Below are 17,302 nucleotides of genomic sequence, written 5' to 3' on the forward strand. Positions count from 1 at the left end.
TCTTACATAGCTTTAAATTAAAAGTTTGAACTAATTAAAAAGAGAGAAAAAAGAAGCAAGAATTTCCCAACTTATAAAGTAAATGAGTAAACCAGTAGCTTGAGCTTGAGATATCTGACCCTGACTCCCAATACATGGAACAATAAGACAAGGTCCAACTACCCCCTTGAAAATGGAATGCATCCTTTGAGGCCACAGGCACACAGTTGCTTAGTTGGTTAACCATATCAGGTGCTTGACCGTGACTTTCAATCAATTTTAACCATTTTTTTTTCCACCCAAATTCAAATCATCACTCATTATCATAATGGACACTGTTGTGTGGAAGATTTCAAAGGTCTTAATCATATTCTTAGCAATATTTTTTTTTTCACTGGTCGGCATAGTAGTACAGCCTAGTTTGATGAAATGAAGTCATAATTGCCACAATCAATGAAAAAGGAAAAAAAATTGCCTGGAAGTACAAAGTGGAAACAAGTTATTATGCTTGTAACAGTGAAACAACTGCATCATGTTATAGAACATTTTTGTCATCATTTTAAGGTAAAAAAATGGTTGGCTGAGAGAATAAGAGGGTGGAACTGGAACATAGTAGTGTACACATGTCTAATTTAGTTTCGTAGCTGTTTTTGTCTTTGCAAAATAGATGATTACCATGAAAATTCTCCAAGAACAGTTTTTTCCCCATGGGAAACTCAATTGTCCCACTGGGTGAAACTTATGTGAAAATATAGGGACAAATACATAACGTCAAAACAGAGGGTTTGATAAGAAGATCTAGAGTCCTATGCAACATCAAAGACATTGCAGATACCTGCATGTGGATCAAAAAACATGGTATGATGTAGTTTAACAAGAAGAAGATATGAAGAAACAAACACAGGAAACTTCCATAAACTGAGATATATTAACAATTCGGAACAATGGAAAAGTTTGGCAAGAGCCACTCCCATCAGACAACCCCCCAAAAAGTAAAAACCAACTCGGTCCTATCTCATGACTGGACAATTAACAGTAAATTTCTATGGAATGGCAAACCTTTCTGTCACAACGGGAGGTGATCCTCTGCCATTGATAGTTTCAACGCCAGCTAACGAGATTCGAACCTAAAGACCTCTAAGTTCTACTAGTTGGAATATCTCCTGGGGAGGATGTTTTAGTACGGCGGTGGCGGATAAAAGCCTGGACCTGTTTCAAAAACAGAACAGAATTTTAGTTGTACTATATTTAACATGCCAATGGTAGCATTAAAACATATGCATCATATGTTAGGGATTACCTGGGGGATAATAAGGTGAGGCTGGTGGATACGCTGAAGGCAAGGGAGGTGGAGGGTATGCAGGAGGTGGAGGATATGTGGATGGTGGAGGATACATGGATGACGGGTATGAAGGATATGCGGGATATGGTGATGGAGTTGGATATGATTGTGGAAGGGTTGAGTATGGAGGGAATTGATAAGGACTGGTTGCGTAGGGTGGCGCTGATGGAGCAAATGGTATGACCGGGTTCTGCAATGATCCAAACCAACATTGAGTTCCACTTGTTAGAGTAATATCAGTAAAGATGGGTGGAGAATACAGAAGAATAGATGGGACTTGTTACTTGGGCTTTTTCGTAACGCATTATGAGCCGCGCTTCTCCAGCATATCTGCAATTTCAGAACATTAAGAGTCGGTAACAGATGTAGAGAGCTTAAAGAATCCGACTTGTCAAAGCCTAATACAATACATTATCGCAGTAGTAAGTTGTACTTGAGACTCTTGGCGAATATGGAATAGGAAAAATAGTGATTCCAGAGTTATAAGGGAGAAACATGAGTCTGATTCATAACATCCATCATCTCATCTCAAGTGCCATTAGATCATTCATTAAAATGTGCCACCTTTAGATTTCAATGTTCACCTGCCAGTTTTAGTCTGAAGGGGCCAAGGATTATCATCATAACCATAAGAAAGAACCCTCTGCAATTGAACCCTGTGAACCAAAAACATCCATCAAAACATTAAAGGACATTATCTTCTCAAAAAAATTGAACTTGGAGGCGGAGTCTTACTTTCCAGTGCCAATAAAATCATCGTACGTTACAGTATTGCTGTTCCAGACCACCACATTTATCTCTCTCAGCCTTTCAATCAACGAGAAGGTAAACTTCTCTTGGAATATTGGCATTTTGCCACCATCTAAACTAAACCCGAAAGGTCAATTTTTTACAAAGATCACAAATCCCAGATCATATGAAAAGAGAGAATTACCTGTGCAGGTACTAGTACGGTGTTGGGTGCTACCATATTCAAGGCAAACATAGGGATCTTGTCTTGAAATCCATTCAGTATTTTTCAAATTGGTACATCCGACAACTGCCATACCCAACCAAGAAAAAAAAAAACCCAACTTCAAAACAAACACTACATGAGAAAAACATGAATTACCCAACAAAGAAAATGAGAAGAATATTCAAGAAACGTAAATACCAGTGACCTGTAGAAGGTGGCCTTGAATACCCGAAAACGACATGGAATAATACTAAGAAAAAGGTGGTGGATGTTCTTAGGATGAGAATCGGTGCATTGTCTCCCTTTTATGTAACTGAGAAAAAGGATAGGAAAAAACCAGCATTTACCCAGAAATTTATTCCATTTTAAGGGGTATTAATGTTTTTTTTTCTCTTTCCACCACTGGAATTGAATTAGCTTACAAGCTACTGTTCCTTTGATTTTTCCTTTTCAGATCAACCATAAATAGCTTGGATTGTTGGCATCCGAAAAATTTTTCCTTTCTTTTATTGATGGAACACGCGTCAAAGATTTTTTATCCTAACTACTAATTAGGAAATGCACCATTGCTAATTGGTGTATTTTGTTTTTGAATGTGTATTTTATTGCTGGAATAGTAAAGTTTGGATTTTTTTCATCGCATTTACTAATTATATGAATTTCTGTTACATTTGAAATTGAGCTAGAGCTTTATTCTGAGTACTTGACTTATTGATCTCCCTAAATGCTGTTCAATCTCAATCCATCTAACAAAGCCTTCAAATCAGAGTGAGATGATCCACCTTCTTCAACAGCTCTCTTTGCCATCCATTTCAATGCACTGGCTCTGTTCCTCATGTCATTAGCTTCTTCACCAACCATCAGCTGAGATATTGCGCTGGTTATATTTTCTTTTGTCACCAACAATTTCTTGCTTTCCATCCATTTAGAGCATTCTTGTGCTCCAATTCCAACCCCTACTCTTACTATATCTGTCACTAGCTTTTCATTGCTGAACTGTTCATTACTAAGTGGCCAAGTAACCATTGGCACTCCAGCGGTGATACTCTCCAGTATTGAGTTCCATCCACAGTGAGTCATAAAGCCTCCTATAGCTTCATGATCAAGAATCAACAGTTGAGGTGCCCATCCCCTTATAATCAAACCTTTCCCTTTCATCCTTTCTTCAAATCCTTTTGGCAGCCACTCTTCTTTATCTTCTTCTTCTTCTTCATCTTTATTGGTCTTTCTCACAACCCATATGAAATCCACCCCAGAAGCTTCTATCCCCTTAGCAAGCTCATTAAGCTGAGTAGGTGAGATCCAGGATACACTTCCAAAACATATGTATAAAACTGAGTTGGGTTTCTTTGAGTCTAGCCATATTAAGCATTCAACTCTATGGGTAGAGACAGCATTTGCATTTCCCCTCTCTAATTTATCCTCAATGTCATTGTTGCAGAGAGATAAAGGGCCTATGTGCCATGTTTTCCTCCCCAAAGTTTTCCTGTAGTGTCGTACATAAGCTGGTTCAAGCTCTTGGAAACTGTTCATGATAACCCCGGAGCTTGTAATCTCAGCTTCTAAAAGTTTATGCAACACAACTGTGGTTTCAGTGTTGGTTCCTGAGTCTCTAAGCTCAGCTGCTTGTTGCAGCCTTGTCATCATGATCTTGTCTGGAATTCCAGGAACTTCAAAGAGTTGATCATCTGATGTAACATTTTTCAAAGGCTCATAACGCAGGATGCTATCTAAAACACAACAGGCGAGGTAGCTTGTTCCATAAAAAACTAACCTTGGTATCCCTACCTTCCTTGCAACTTCTGTAGCCCATGGAAACATTCCATCTGCAACCAGGCAATTGGGGTGGCAGTCTTCGAGTACTTGTTGAAGGGGTTGTTGAAGCAAGCTAACAGCCTTGAAGAGTTTATAACCCATTTCTTGTGAAGTGATGGAACTTATATTCTCAATCCCCTCAGGCAGGCCAGCCTCCACGGAAGGGAATTTTATCATCACAGTATCAATCTCAAATCCCAACTCTCTGTCTCTTTCAATCACTTTAGAGAAGAAAGAGGCATTAAGATGAGTTGTGAGAATGGTGGCTTTCACACCTTGCCTTGCAAAAACTCTAGCCATATCTATAGTTGGGATCATATGTCCATGAGCCAGGTGTGGAAAGAACAAGATATGAAGGGGATCTGGTTTTGAGTCCATTTGGCCTTGTGGGAATAATTAGGAGGCTGGTTTGAGGAAGAAAACATGAAAAACTCATTTAATAGAAAATTTTCATAACTTGGACTCCTTACTTATAAACACTCGCATGATGAGAAAAATAGATATAATTAATCTTTTAATCTGTCAGATTCATCATAGTTGCTTCTCAGTAATTTCCAAGTGCAGTTGTTCTTTTACAATATCAGCAAGAAATGTCAGCCTTTGAATATTTGGAAATTCATACTTAATCTAGGAGTTAAAGAGTATAGATCTTATTACTTTGAAGAATATTTTAATCTTGACATTTGGTTCATTTGACTCAGTCTAATTGGTATTTGCAGACTTTATGACTCCTGTGACAAGAGGGACAAAATTGATTTCAATTAATTGGCTTTGAGAATCAAAGTAGGTTTTCATTTTAATATATCAAAACTGTGATAAAAAAAATATATTATTATTGGGTAAACCATCAAAATAGTCACTTTTATTTCTCTTAGATTACATTTTAGTCACTTATATTTGAAATGTTACGTTTTAGTCACTTACGTTATCGTGTTGTAACATTTTAGTCACTGAGTGTTAATTGCCATTAATGATATAACGTTACGCTGACATGGCATGTTATCATCATTTCAAACGAAAATTTTAGGTTAAATTATACAATTGGTCCCTATATTTTTTTCGTTTTGAACAATTTAATTTTTTTTTTTTGTTAAAAGAGAAGAAGAAAAGAGGAAAATAAAGGGAGAAACAGAAAAGAATGAAAAAGAAAAGAAAAAAAAGGTAAAGTTAAAAGAACATATATGTTATAGATATATACTATTGTAAATAAATCAAAGCTTAAATGAATATATTTATGATTATGTTCGTTTGTTTATTTTAAAGTTGCTCATTTCGGTTAGTGTTTGTTAAAAAATTTAAAATTGTGTTTATATTTATTTATTTGGAATTTCGTGTTCATATTCATTCATTAAGTTAAATAAAACTGTTTGTGAACATTAAACTAACATTAACATGTTCATGAACATATAATTGAATATGTTTACAAACAAATGTTCATGAATGATAAGCAAACAAGCAATAAAGGCAAAAAGTTCTCAAACCATTTCTAGCCCATGACTTTAAACAGTAAACTTGATATTCTGTTTCCACAAAGGGAAATTTCTATCATCCAACGATCATTGACTTGTTCGTTAGAGAACACTAGGTTAACCTTAACTTAAGAATTGTCTTCATGCTCAAACCTAGCCATGAAAGCTACCTTCATAGTGACACTGTTGAACACCTTATATATAACTATAAATCAATCAATGACAATGAGTGATTAACTCTGATACCATGATAAACTAAATCTAAATAGTCATGAATCATGAGAAAGTCATATGAATTGTAAGAATTGAGAAGAAGAAAGATTATCAAGAACAGATAAAAACAATTGAATGAATAGCAGAGATAATTGATTTCTGATGAAAATTGAAAAGCTAAAATACACAAATATAAAACTCCTTTATGTAGACAAGTTATGATGACAACTAACTTCTAATTGCTACTAACCATCTCTAATAACACACTAACTGACTAATTAACTTATAATAGCTTGAATATCAACTAACTTATAGCAATCAAACAAATAGTAATCCACTATATCACATCAAATAATCTTAGTTTAATACAATCAGGGAGATAAAAGCATATAACATGAAACTCCAAATTAAAAAAGAAAAGTAACCAAAGGGTCTACATAACTATTCCATATCCTTGCCAAAGCATCGACACATCAATTCCCCTTCTCTAAAAACATGTTTCATGGTCCATTGTTGGAACCCATTGAAGAGCACTTTGTAATCCAAGATCAAATTAGAGAGGAATTGATTATTAATAGAAACAATATGGGTAAAACTAACTAACACTAGTAATGCTGAGTTTAACTTCCAAGCAATCAATATTAAGAGATTTAACAGGAAATAGGCCATCTTGAAGTGCTCATAGTTCCACCTTAACACTAGTTATTTTTGGGATATTCCTAATTGAACTCCTAATCCATTTCTTATTGTGTTCGAGAATAATACGTCCTTATCTTACCTTTCTTGAGTTTCTTATCGAAGATAAATTGTATTCAATTTGCACCGCCCAATTAATGGTGACTGCTATAAAACCTGCACAATAGACCTACATGAATCCTTTTGACTGAAGCTTGAAGAGAAAAATAATCTCTAATTTAGCCACAACAATATTTCTCATATTAACACTATTCTCATTATAATATCTTCCATCAAAGATGGTATCATTTTGAATAAGTCAAACTTGCCACAAAGTAAGAGAAAACAATCTTCTAGGGATTTTATGAATAATCAACCAATTCTTATAGCTAATATTAAAATTTAACCAACTCTTCTAATTAAGACTACCACTATTGACTTGTCTAACCATGTACATTGTCCACACTTTATTTTTATAATTGTTATTGACTTGCATGTCTACGTGAAAGAAATTTCTTTCGTTAGGTATCTTTGATGTTTTATAGTTTTTTCATTCAATTTATATTGTAAAATATTTTTTATTAGAGGAATTAATTTTGAACTTGTATTGAACATTGTTTTGATGGGGTAAACTATACAAATGATTACTCAACTATACCCGCATTCTTATTTTGGTCACCTAACTTTAAAATTTTTGAATTTAGGCACTAACGTTTCAATTCGTTCCTATTTTGATCGCCTGCAATTAAATTGATAATGGAATGCCATTTTCTAACTGATATAATAACACATTTATTACTCAATACTTGTATATTCTATCAAATTGATCTTAATTCTAAATAATTCAATAAATATAAAGCTTCACATTGACAAATTCTATCAATTTGATCCTCAAACTTCCTAACCCAAACTTTTAGCTCTTAAACCAAAGGCATTCCACATTTATGAATTTGTAAAACCCAAAAAAAAAAAAACTCTCAACTAATGAGCCATTTTTCGAACCAATTCCTAATACCAATGAGTTTATCTTGAAACTTTATTACTTTTTTTTCATTAGTTTTCTTCTAAATATAATATTTTATAACTTTTATTATTAACCATACGATATTTCCTTTAAGGTACATAGAAATAGTTCTTGAAGTTGGACCTTGAAATTGAAAATTAAATCTAGAATTAAAAATATGACTTTGAAAAACCCAATTGTTCAATTAATTATATACGAAAAACTATGAACATTTAATTTTCATAAGAAAAAGAAAGTGAAAGAATTGATTGAATTTCCTTTTGTTACATTGATAATGATTTTTAGTTTTATATATTGATTAAGAGATTATTATGTATTCTATTTATTTTAATTTTCAATCTATAATAAACAATATGTATCACTAATAATCTGATCTAGTATCAAATCATTTACCAATTTAATTAAAAACTAAAATTATGCTAGTTAGAGTAAAAAATATTTTTACAAATATTAAATTATTTATATACTTTTATTATCTATTATATTTCAAAATTTTATATTTTATATTATTTTTAATGGTGTTTAGATAGTTTTTAACACTAACTTGTCAAAAATATAAACAAGAATGGTTATATACCGAATTGGATAATTTTAATCCGTAAATAAAACAATTATTAGATGTGGAATACCTTTGTTTTAAAAGCTGAAAGCATTAGTTAGTAAGTTTGAGTATCAAATTGATACAATTTGTAAATTTGAAAGGTTAAATTTATTAAATTATTTAAAATTAAGATCAAATTGATAGAATATGTAATTATTGAGGACTAAATGTGTTATTACACCAGTTAGAAAAGGGCTTTCCGTTATCAATTTCTTGACGAGTGAACAAAACATGAATGAATTTAAACGTTAGTGGTTAAATTAAAAATTTTTAAAGTTTGATAACCAAAACAAAAATAATGGTATAGTTGGATGACTATCGATGTAGTTTACCGTTTTTAATTGGCAGCAATCTTTATTTATTTATTTATTTATTGATAAATGAAAGAGGCCAGGGCAAAAATCAGTAACAATATTTAATTTTCAGTCGAAGAAAAAATCGAAAAGCAACAGTTCCAAAAGCTTTTATGTTTAAAATTACTAAAAAAATTATTTAAGCTACAGCTTAGCCATGTTTACGATTGGTATCATGTGGCCAGGGACCATGAATGGAAGGAAGAACACATGAAGCTAACTGCTAAGCAATTGCACCATCCACATGCAAAACATTAAAGGGTCAATTGAAGATGCAAGCAATGATTGAAGATATAAGACAGGTATGAAAATTACAGTATAACTTTCTTATCAATATGAAGTGACCATGGATTTAATGAGAACGCAAGCTTATTTCTTCAATTAGAGCATCCAAATCTGAGTAAGAAGACCCTCCTTTTTCAACAGCTTTCTTTGCTGCTTCAGCCAGTGCTTTGGCTTTGTTTCTCATTTCTTCTGCCTTGTCACCCTTCATCATCTCCTTCACTGCCTTTTCAATGGATTCCCTTTCCACAAACTCTCCCATCAGTCTCACCCATTTCTGAGCACCCACAGCTACTCCAATATTTAAGACTTGAGTCAACAACTTTTCATTATAAAACTGCTCAGCAAATGCTGGCCAAGTAACCATAGGCACACCAGCACACACGCCTTCCAAGGTTGAATTCCGTCCACAATGAGTCACAAATCCCCCAACGGCTTCATGATCAAGAATCAACACTTGGGGTGCCCACCCTCTTATTATAAGTCCCTTCCCTTCCATTCTCTTCTCAAACCCTTCTGGCAACCAATCATCCTCTTCTTCATTGTTCTTTTGCTTCCTCACAACCCAAATGAACTGCAACTCCGATGCTTCAAGGGCCATGGCGATCTCCTTTAATTGAGAAGATGTAAAGTTGGTCCTACTCCCAAAACATATGTAAAGAACCGAATTGGGTTCTTTTGACTCAAGCCACTCCAAACACTCCTGCTCATCAATGGCTGATTTGTTTCCCCTCTCAACTTTATCTATATTTTTCCCGCTGCAGAGCGAAACTGGGCCGACATGCCAAGACTTTTTCCCCAATACATTCCTGTAGTAATCAGCATAGGTTGCCTCCAGCTCGTAAAAACTGTTGACAACTACGCCGTAGCTTTTCAGCTCTGCTTCCTTGATTGCTTTCAACAGCTTGGTAGAATTAGTTTCAGCATCTTGTTTGACGTAATCCGGCACTTGGTTTCTTGTTAACTTGATATCGCCTGGTAGGTTAGGCACCACAAAAGGTTGGGAATCGGACTGAACCTTCTTGTATGGCTTGTATAGACTCATGCACTCCGATGCACACAATGAAAAGTAGCTAATTCCATGAAAAACCAACCTGGGGATCCCGAATTTGTTTGCAGCATCAGTAGCCCAATGGAAGAACGTATCAGCCACCAAACAATCTGGTTTACGTTCTTGTAGCAGCTTTTCAAAGGGCTGTTGAAGCATGAGTGCTGCCTGGAGAATTGGGTAATCATTTCCCAATTTCCGTCTTCGGAAGTAGGGGTCAAGTCAGCATTTTCACACCCTTCAGGCAACCCAACGTCGACAGCCGGAAAGTTGAGAAGCTCAACACCGATGTGGATACCAGATTCCTTGCTTCTCTCGATTGTGTTGGAGAAGAGAAGAGCGTTGACTGGAGTGGTAACTATAGTTGGCTTCACTCCTCGACTCGCAAACATCTTGACCATATCCACTACTGGGATGAGATGACCATGAGCCAAGAATGGAAGGAAGAACATATGAATTTCTCTTCTCATTTTCCCTTGAAAAACAATCAAAAACAGTTGACTTTAGATTAGAAGTGATAGGTGAAACTGGAAATTTCTGGGGTAGTTTGAAATTGAAATTATTGTGTGATGAATTTCCGCTAACACTGAAGCGATGACCTGTATAAACTAGGATCGAGAAAGGAATATATTCCTTCATTTGTCAGTCTCCATCTTACTCTGCTCAAATTAATAAAAATTATTAGTAAATTCAACAAATTTTAAAAAATGTTGATAAATTTTTGAAATAAAGCAAATTGATTAAAATTTAAAAGTTAGGGTTAAAGTGATAAAAATTAGGATTAAAATGATAATATTAGAAAATATTTTTAAAAGTAAAAGATTTTTACTTTTTAATTTTTATCCAATTAACAAACTATCAATATTATTTTCTACATTTTTAATTATTAGGACTCTTTTATCTTTTAAAATTTGCATCAAATTATTTTATGCTTAATTATTATTTTATCAAGAACATTAATTTTAATTTAATTTAATTATTATAGGTTATTTAAGTAAAATTATAATTGAAAATCTTATTTAAGCAAATTATTTATTTTCTTTTGATGACATAATTCAACAAAAGAATGTTAAAATTAGTTATGATTTTTACTAAATTTATTCAATTAACATTAATATTATTACTGATGTAGGATAACATAAGTTTTACTTAAATTTATTTAATTAACATTGATATTATTATTAGGGCAGGAGACATGGTATATTTTTTTTATGTATATAAAATTATTTTAATATATGAACCCTGAAAGGAGGAATCTTCCAATTTAACAGTAAAGCAAAACATGCATGAAGTTGAAGAACCAACCGACAATATGAAATGTCTATGGATTTAATGAGAATGTAAGCTTATTTCTTCAATCAGATCATCCAAATCAGAGTAAGAAGACCCTCCTTTTTCAACAGCTTTTTTTGCTGCTTCGGCCAGTGCTTTGGCTCTGTTTCTCATTGCTTCTGCTCTATCACTCTTCATGATCTCCTTCACTGCCTTTTCAATGGCTTCCCTTTCCACAAAATCTCCCTCCAGTCTCACCCATTTCTGAACACCAACGGCCACTCCAATCTTCAAGACTTGAGTCACCAACTTTTCATTGTAGAACTGCTCTGCAAATGTTGGCCAAGTGACCATAGGCACACCAGCACACACGCCTTCCAAGGTTGAATTCCATCCACAATGAGTCACAAATCCTCCCACTGCTTCATGATCAAGAATCAAAACTTGGGGTGCCCATCCTCTTATTATAAGTCCCTTCCCTTCCATTCTCTTCTCAAACCCTTCTGGCAACCAATCCTCATCTTCTTCATTGTTCTTTGGCTTCCTCACAACCCAAATGAACTGCACCTCTGATACTTCAAGGGCCATGGCGATCTCCTTTAACTGAGCAGAGGTGAAGTTCGCCATACTCCCAAAACATATGTAAAGAACCGAATTGGATTCTTTCGAGTCAAGCCACTTCAAGCACTCGTGTTCATCAATGGTTGATTTCTTCCCCCTCTCTAGTTTATCCATAGTTGTCCTATTGCAGAGCGAAACAGGGCCGACATGCCATGCCTTTTTACCCAACACATTCCTATAGTAATCAGCATAGGTTCCCTCGAGCTCGTAAAAACTGTTGACAACTACGCCGTAGCTTTTCAACTCTGCCTCCCTGGCTGCTTTCACCATCTTGCTAAATTCATTTTCATCGTCTTGTTTGATAGAATCTGGCAGCTGGTTTTTCGTGAACTCGATATCACCGGGAAGGTTAGGCACCACAAAAGGTTCGGAATCGGACTGGACTTTCTTGTGTGGCTCGTATCGTCTTATGCACTCCGTTGTACACAATGAAAAGTAGCTAGTTCCATGAAACACCAACCTGGGAATTCCGAACTTGTTTGCAACATCAGTAGCCCAAGGGAAGAACATATCAACCACCATGCAATCTGGTTTACATTCTTGTAACAGCTCTTTGAACGGTTCTTGAAGCATGAGCACGGCCCTCCAGAACTTGGACATCAGTTCAAAATCTAGGAGATTAGGGATCAAATCTGTACTTTCACACCCTTCAGGCAACCCAACGTCGACAGCCGGAAACTTGATAAGCTCAACACCGATATGGATACCCGATTCCTTGCTTCTCTCGATTGTGTTGGAGAAGAAAGAAGCGTTGACTGGAGTGGTGACTATAGTTGTCTTCACCCCTCGACTAGCAAACAGCTTGGCCATATCCACAGTTGGGATGAGGTGACCATGAGCCAAGAATGGAAGGAAAAACATATGAATTTCTCTTCCCATTTTTCCCGAAAAAAAAATACTGTTTGGAGTTGGACTAAAAAGTGAAATATTCTGGGATTGTTTGAAATTTTGTGATGGATTTCAGCTGACATTGAATCGACGACATGCTGATATATAAGACCGAGAAAGGAATATACTAATCCTATGAAGGAAATTCAGTAAATTTCGAGTAATACAATATACGTCGTTGCATTCGTCATCTCCTTATCTGGAAACTCGTAATAGTCGATAAAAGCATTGGGAGAAAAGTAGAATGATAAAATCCAATTTGAACACGGAACGAGGAACACCGAACATGCGTTGAAGTTACGTGATAGTGTAAAAATGGGGCTGAAGCGAGTGAGTCAAGTCTTTTTCTACACTAACATCACTTTGACTTGCGGTTAACGCTAGTGTTTTTTTCTTTTTTTTAATAAAGAACGACCACAAAGGCCAAGATAAATTCATTCAAATAGCATCACAGATTACAGCATTATGGATATCTTTAGGATAATCCATATCAAAGAACCAACTACTAGCATCCACACACATGCTTAATGCTAGTTGTAAGGCCCAATTTTGACTCGGGCTCAAAACCAAATAAATAGAAAAACAAAATAAAAAATAATAAACAGTTCAGATCAAATTTTACAAGCTCAAATAAAAAAAAACAACAATACTGAAGACCAACCCAAACCCTAAGACCCAACAAAAACAAAGCCCGATGGCCCAAAATGCTTATGCATTCTCAGCAACTAGAAACCCTAGCACCAAGCTGCCATCGCAGCCCCTCCACGAAGGCCCTCTGCACCCATACCTCCGTACACCTCCACGTAGCCTCCTCTGTACCTGCAAGAAAACAACAAAAGGACAACAACAACAAAAAATATAACAAAAAGCATGTATTTTTCTTCTTTTATTTTTCGGCTATATAAAAGCCCTAAAGATCATTGTAAGTTTTGGTTTTTACACACAATCAATACTAAAAAAAAGAGAGAAACATTCAGCATATTAAAGGTTGTCTTTTTATTTTATTTATTTATTTTATTTCGTTTGATTTTTGCTTTTAGTTTTAAAGAAACGAACAAAGAGTAAAAAGGAGCCAAAAACTCACATTTTCCTGCGTTTTGCACCGCTGTGGGTGGTCAAGGTTTGTCGTTTCCGATGAAAAACGACGTCTTTACTCTCGGGGAGCTGAAAAAACCTAAAAAATTTGACTTTTTTTATTTTTTCGACCACCGTGGACGGCGTCGCCGTCACCAGCGGCCGCCACGGTGGTCCGCTGACCTGAGTTCGGCTGAAATGGGGAAAGGGGGAGAGAGTTGAGAGCTTTATTATTTTTTTTTTTGAAGAGAAGGGCTGAAATGAAGATTTTTAAAAAAATTGGGGCTTATATAACATGTATTATAACATCCCGAAATAGGGCCTAAACGGAACAGTGGTTGCGAAACCACAAATCTGAAGTAGAAAAAATTATTTTATTACCATTTTAAGGTCTATGGCATGATTGCATGATTGTGTGAAAATTTCGTTTAGAAATTTTATCGACAGAGGGTCCAATTTGATATTTAGGACTATATTGCAAAAGTTGTAAAATGTGTGTTCTAGTTCACTAAGGTATTAAGTACTTGTGAGTAATGGGTTTTTAAAATGGAGGTCCTTGGATAGAATTAGACCATTATACTAGTTTGGACAAAAATACCTAAAGAAAAATAAAACACCATAGTTTTTAATTAAGGGCATTTTGGTCATTTAGTTATTAAAATGAATTAAAAACAAAGTTAAAAGCCAATTTTTTGTCCATCTTCTTCATTAGGCCGAAATTTCAAGGTTTCTCTATAGCTAGGGTTTGTTCCAAGCTTCCAAGCTCTATAGTAAGTGATTCCAAGCCCCGTTTTTAATGTTCTTTACGTTTTTGGAGTCTCAGTAACTTGATTAAGCTTATTCTAGCAATACTTCAACCTAGGGTTCATATTTGGAAAAATACCCATAGGTGAAATTTGTGTATTTTGGTGTTTTACTATAAAATATGAGGTTTTAAATTATGTTAGACAACTTGTACTACTCGATTTTAAGTGAAAACGAGTAAAAGGGCTTAATCGGTAAAAATACCTAATAGTCATAAGTACATGTTAAAGTGAAAATTTGATGTTGTCATAGAAGGGAAAAATGATCAGCATGTCATAAAACATAAGAAAATAGGATGAAGTTTAAATTCCGAGCCTTGGGGAAAAAGTGTAAATATGTAAAAGTTTAGGGGCAAAAATGTAATTTTGCCAAATTTTGGATCAAGGACTGTTTTAATAAATGTGAGTATTAAATAAGCTAAATTTTTTTATTATAGATCAAGAAGAACAAAATCCGGAGTTAGACCAGGGAAAGAAAAAGATAGTGGACTAAATCGATATAGTTGATCGTGTTTTGTTTCGAGGTAAGTTTATGTAAATAAATGCAATATTCTATTATTTTATGTTAATTTTGTTAATTTCAGCATGTGTATATTTATTTTATGAAATTATTCAAAGAAGACTCAAGCATGAATTGACGGAGAAGTAATTTCAGAAAGTCCCAGTTGAACCTTAGGAATGTGTAGGATACAAATGTCATGACATTAGGGTTTAAGGATACCATGTAAGACCATGCTAAGGCATTGTGACAGCCCTAATTTGGCCCTAGTCGGAAAGTGGTTTCGGGATCACAAAACTGAGTCACAAAAATAATTAAATGTTATATTCTGTGTTTATTATATATGAAAGTGCATGTGTGAAAATTTCATGCTTTGATTTTGTCATTCGAGAGTAAAATTATGAAATAGGACCTATGTGAAAATTTCTGAAAATGCTATAGGCCAAATTGTAGTGGCCAAATAATTTGTAGTGTAAAATAGGAGGATTTGCATGTCAAACCTCCCATTTTACATGTAGTGGCCGGCCATCATGTTGGTGGTAGACAACATGTGCAAATTTTTTTATTGAAATTATGGCATGAGTATGGCACAAATATTATATGCCATTTTGTGTCATAAATGGTTGGGTAATTAGAATAATAAGAGTAACAAAAGGAAGTGAAGGAAAAGTTTTGTCCATCCTTGTTCATGGTAGCCGAAAATGGAAGAGAAAGGAGAGGAAAAGAGCTCTTGAATGTTCGGTCACTTGGGGAAGAAAATCCAAGGTAAGTTCATAGTGCTTTGCTTCTATTTTGATGTTCATGGGTTTTTCTTGTTTCTACCTTAACCCATGAAGCATATTTTTGATATTTGGTTGTGTTGTGAGCATTTGGTCATGAATGGAAATGAGAGAAATGGTTGTTGTTTCATGTTCTTTTGATGAAAAATGGAGAATAGATGAAGTTGAGCCAAGCAAATGAGCATGCATGTGCCTTAGACGCTAAGGGGAAAAATTGGCTAACATGTTGTGTGTATTATGGCCGAATGTGAACTTGGATAATATTGAGTAATGTTGTGCTTTAAAATGATGAAAGGAAGATTATGCTTAAGTGAAGTTATAGGTATGTGATGATTGATTTGTGATATGCATGTTTAAATAACATGCATGCAAGGTATGTGTGAAAGAGTGAATTGGTAATAAATCTGCTTGGGATAGCAGCAGTAACGTGATTTTGGAAAATCACCATACATTGTGGGAGATGAGTTAGAAGCTGAATAAATTATGTAATTAAAGCTTAATGAGTCTAGTTTCTTATAAAAGAAACCGTGTAAGAAAAATAATTTCTGATGATGAGATATTTGAAGTGATGTGGGACAGGATCAGAATGACTTCTAGATCCTCTGTTCTGTTTTTATAAAATCATTATAAATTATACAAAAATGGTTATAAGATGAAGTTTATATTCTTAGACTCCTTAATGAGTCTAGTTTCAAATGAAATAAACGAGAACATATTTTTAATTTTGTACAATGAGAAATTTGATTTGAAATGAAGAGTGGTCAGATTAGTCAAATAGTGAAATAAGGGAAACTTTAAGAAAAATCTGGTATTGATTGGCCAAACCAAAAATCCTGAAAATTTTATGGGTAAAATATATATGGGTATATTTTCAGGGAAAATTAACGGAACTTGATTTGGAGTTTTGTAGCTCCAGTTATAAATGATTTAGTGACTGTTGCTTAGGAAGATAGCTTGCAGTGAAATTATGATTATGTGGTAAACATTGACAAAAAATTGTTAATGAGTTGCTTATTGATTTCTTATAAGCTTACTATGATCAGTAGGTGTGAAAGTTGAATATCTATATATTATATTTTGAAAGTGATGCTTGAATAGTCGAATAATGACTAGTTTAAAATCTTTAAATTTTAAGCTCAAGAGCATAGAGGGCAAATTCGGATAAGAGAAAAGAAAGTAATCGAATAGCCGTTGTAATCATTCGCAACATTCGAGGTAAGTTCTTAAGTGTTTAAGCTTGATTCCTTTTATATGCCCAAGAGTTAAATTAATATGGTAAAGGGAATGTAAATTTTATTTAGTTAATGTGCCGAATGTGTAATGATTTAAGGCTATAAGCCGATTATGGCTATTATGCTTAAGTTGAATTGGATTTGGAAATTTGATGCACTAAATGAGTGTTACAATGAATAAACTATGCCGTATATGTACTGGTGGAGATATCACGATTTGTGATTATTAAATACCTAAAGGAAACCATGATGTGTATAAAATTATTATTATTAGTCCTTTGTGATAGCCGAATATGGCTTGGCACTAAAGTGATTAAATGTGAACTTCGATGAGGTAAACCATTAAAAGTGTGGTGCTATAAGACTATGGGCTAATAC

General features: G+C 34.5%; 3 protein-coding genes and 1 pseudogene across 3 annotated transcripts; all 4 read right to left on the reverse strand.

Annotated features, from left to right (window-relative positions):
* Positions 1-888: 888 nt before the first annotated feature.
* On the reverse strand, positions 889-2,731 carry LOC108485866 (protein SRC2 homolog). Its single transcript, XM_017789712.2, has 7 exons — positions 2,475-2,731; positions 2,256-2,360; positions 2,057-2,183; positions 1,906-1,977; positions 1,606-1,651; positions 1,280-1,511; positions 889-1,188 (listed from the first exon to the last, which is right to left on the reverse strand). The coding sequence occupies exons 1-7, from the start codon at positions 2,515-2,517 to the stop codon at positions 1,157-1,159; spliced, it is 657 nt and encodes a 218-aa protein (XP_017645201.1). The 5' UTR covers positions 2,518-2,731; the 3' UTR covers positions 889-1,156.
* Positions 2,732-2,857: 126 nt separating this feature from the next.
* Positions 2,858-4,686, reverse strand: LOC108485797 (scopoletin glucosyltransferase-like). Its single transcript, XM_017789643.2, has one exon. It carries the CDS (start codon positions 4,467-4,469, stop codon positions 2,997-2,999), a length of 1,473 nt encoding a protein of 490 aa, XP_017645132.1. The 5' UTR covers positions 4,470-4,686; the 3' UTR covers positions 2,858-2,996.
* Positions 4,687-8,621: 3,935 nt separating this feature from the next.
* LOC108485713 (scopoletin glucosyltransferase-like) lies at positions 8,622-10,443 on the reverse strand (annotated as a pseudogene).
* A 516-nt stretch (positions 10,444-10,959) lies between these two features.
* Positions 10,960-12,841, reverse strand: LOC108484396 (scopoletin glucosyltransferase-like). The gene has a single exon (XM_017788168.2). It carries the CDS (start codon positions 12,526-12,528, stop codon positions 11,086-11,088), a length of 1,443 nt encoding a protein of 480 aa, XP_017643657.1. The 5' UTR covers positions 12,529-12,841; the 3' UTR covers positions 10,960-11,085.
* Positions 12,842-17,302: the final 4,461 nt, after the last annotated feature.

This window comes from Gossypium arboreum, chromosome 13, assembly GCF_025698485.1.
Source record: "Gossypium arboreum isolate Shixiya-1 chromosome 13, ASM2569848v2, whole genome shotgun sequence".
NCBI classification, from domain to species: domain Eukaryota; kingdom Viridiplantae; phylum Streptophyta; class Magnoliopsida; order Malvales; family Malvaceae; genus Gossypium; species Gossypium arboreum.

Coding starts and splice junctions, on each gene's coding strand:
- LOC108484396 (XM_017788168.2), bottom strand. CDS start 12,528: ATGGGAAGAGAAATTCATATGTTTTTCCTTCCATTCTTGGCTCATGGT.
- LOC108485866 (XM_017789712.2), bottom strand. CDS start 2,517: ATGTCGTTTTCGGGTATTCAAGGCCACCTTCTACAGGTCACTG. Junction 1,652..1,905: donor CTTCAGACTAAAACTGGCAG/GTGAACATTGAA, acceptor CTGAAATTGCAG/ATATGCTGGAGAAGCGCGGC. Junction 1,512..1,605: donor TGCGTTACGAAAAAGCCCAA/GTAACAAGTCCC, acceptor GGATCATTGCAG/AACCCGGTCATACCATTTGC.
- LOC108485797 (XM_017789643.2), bottom strand. CDS start 4,469: ATGGACTCAAAACCAGATCCCCTTCATATCTTGTTCTTTCCACACCTG.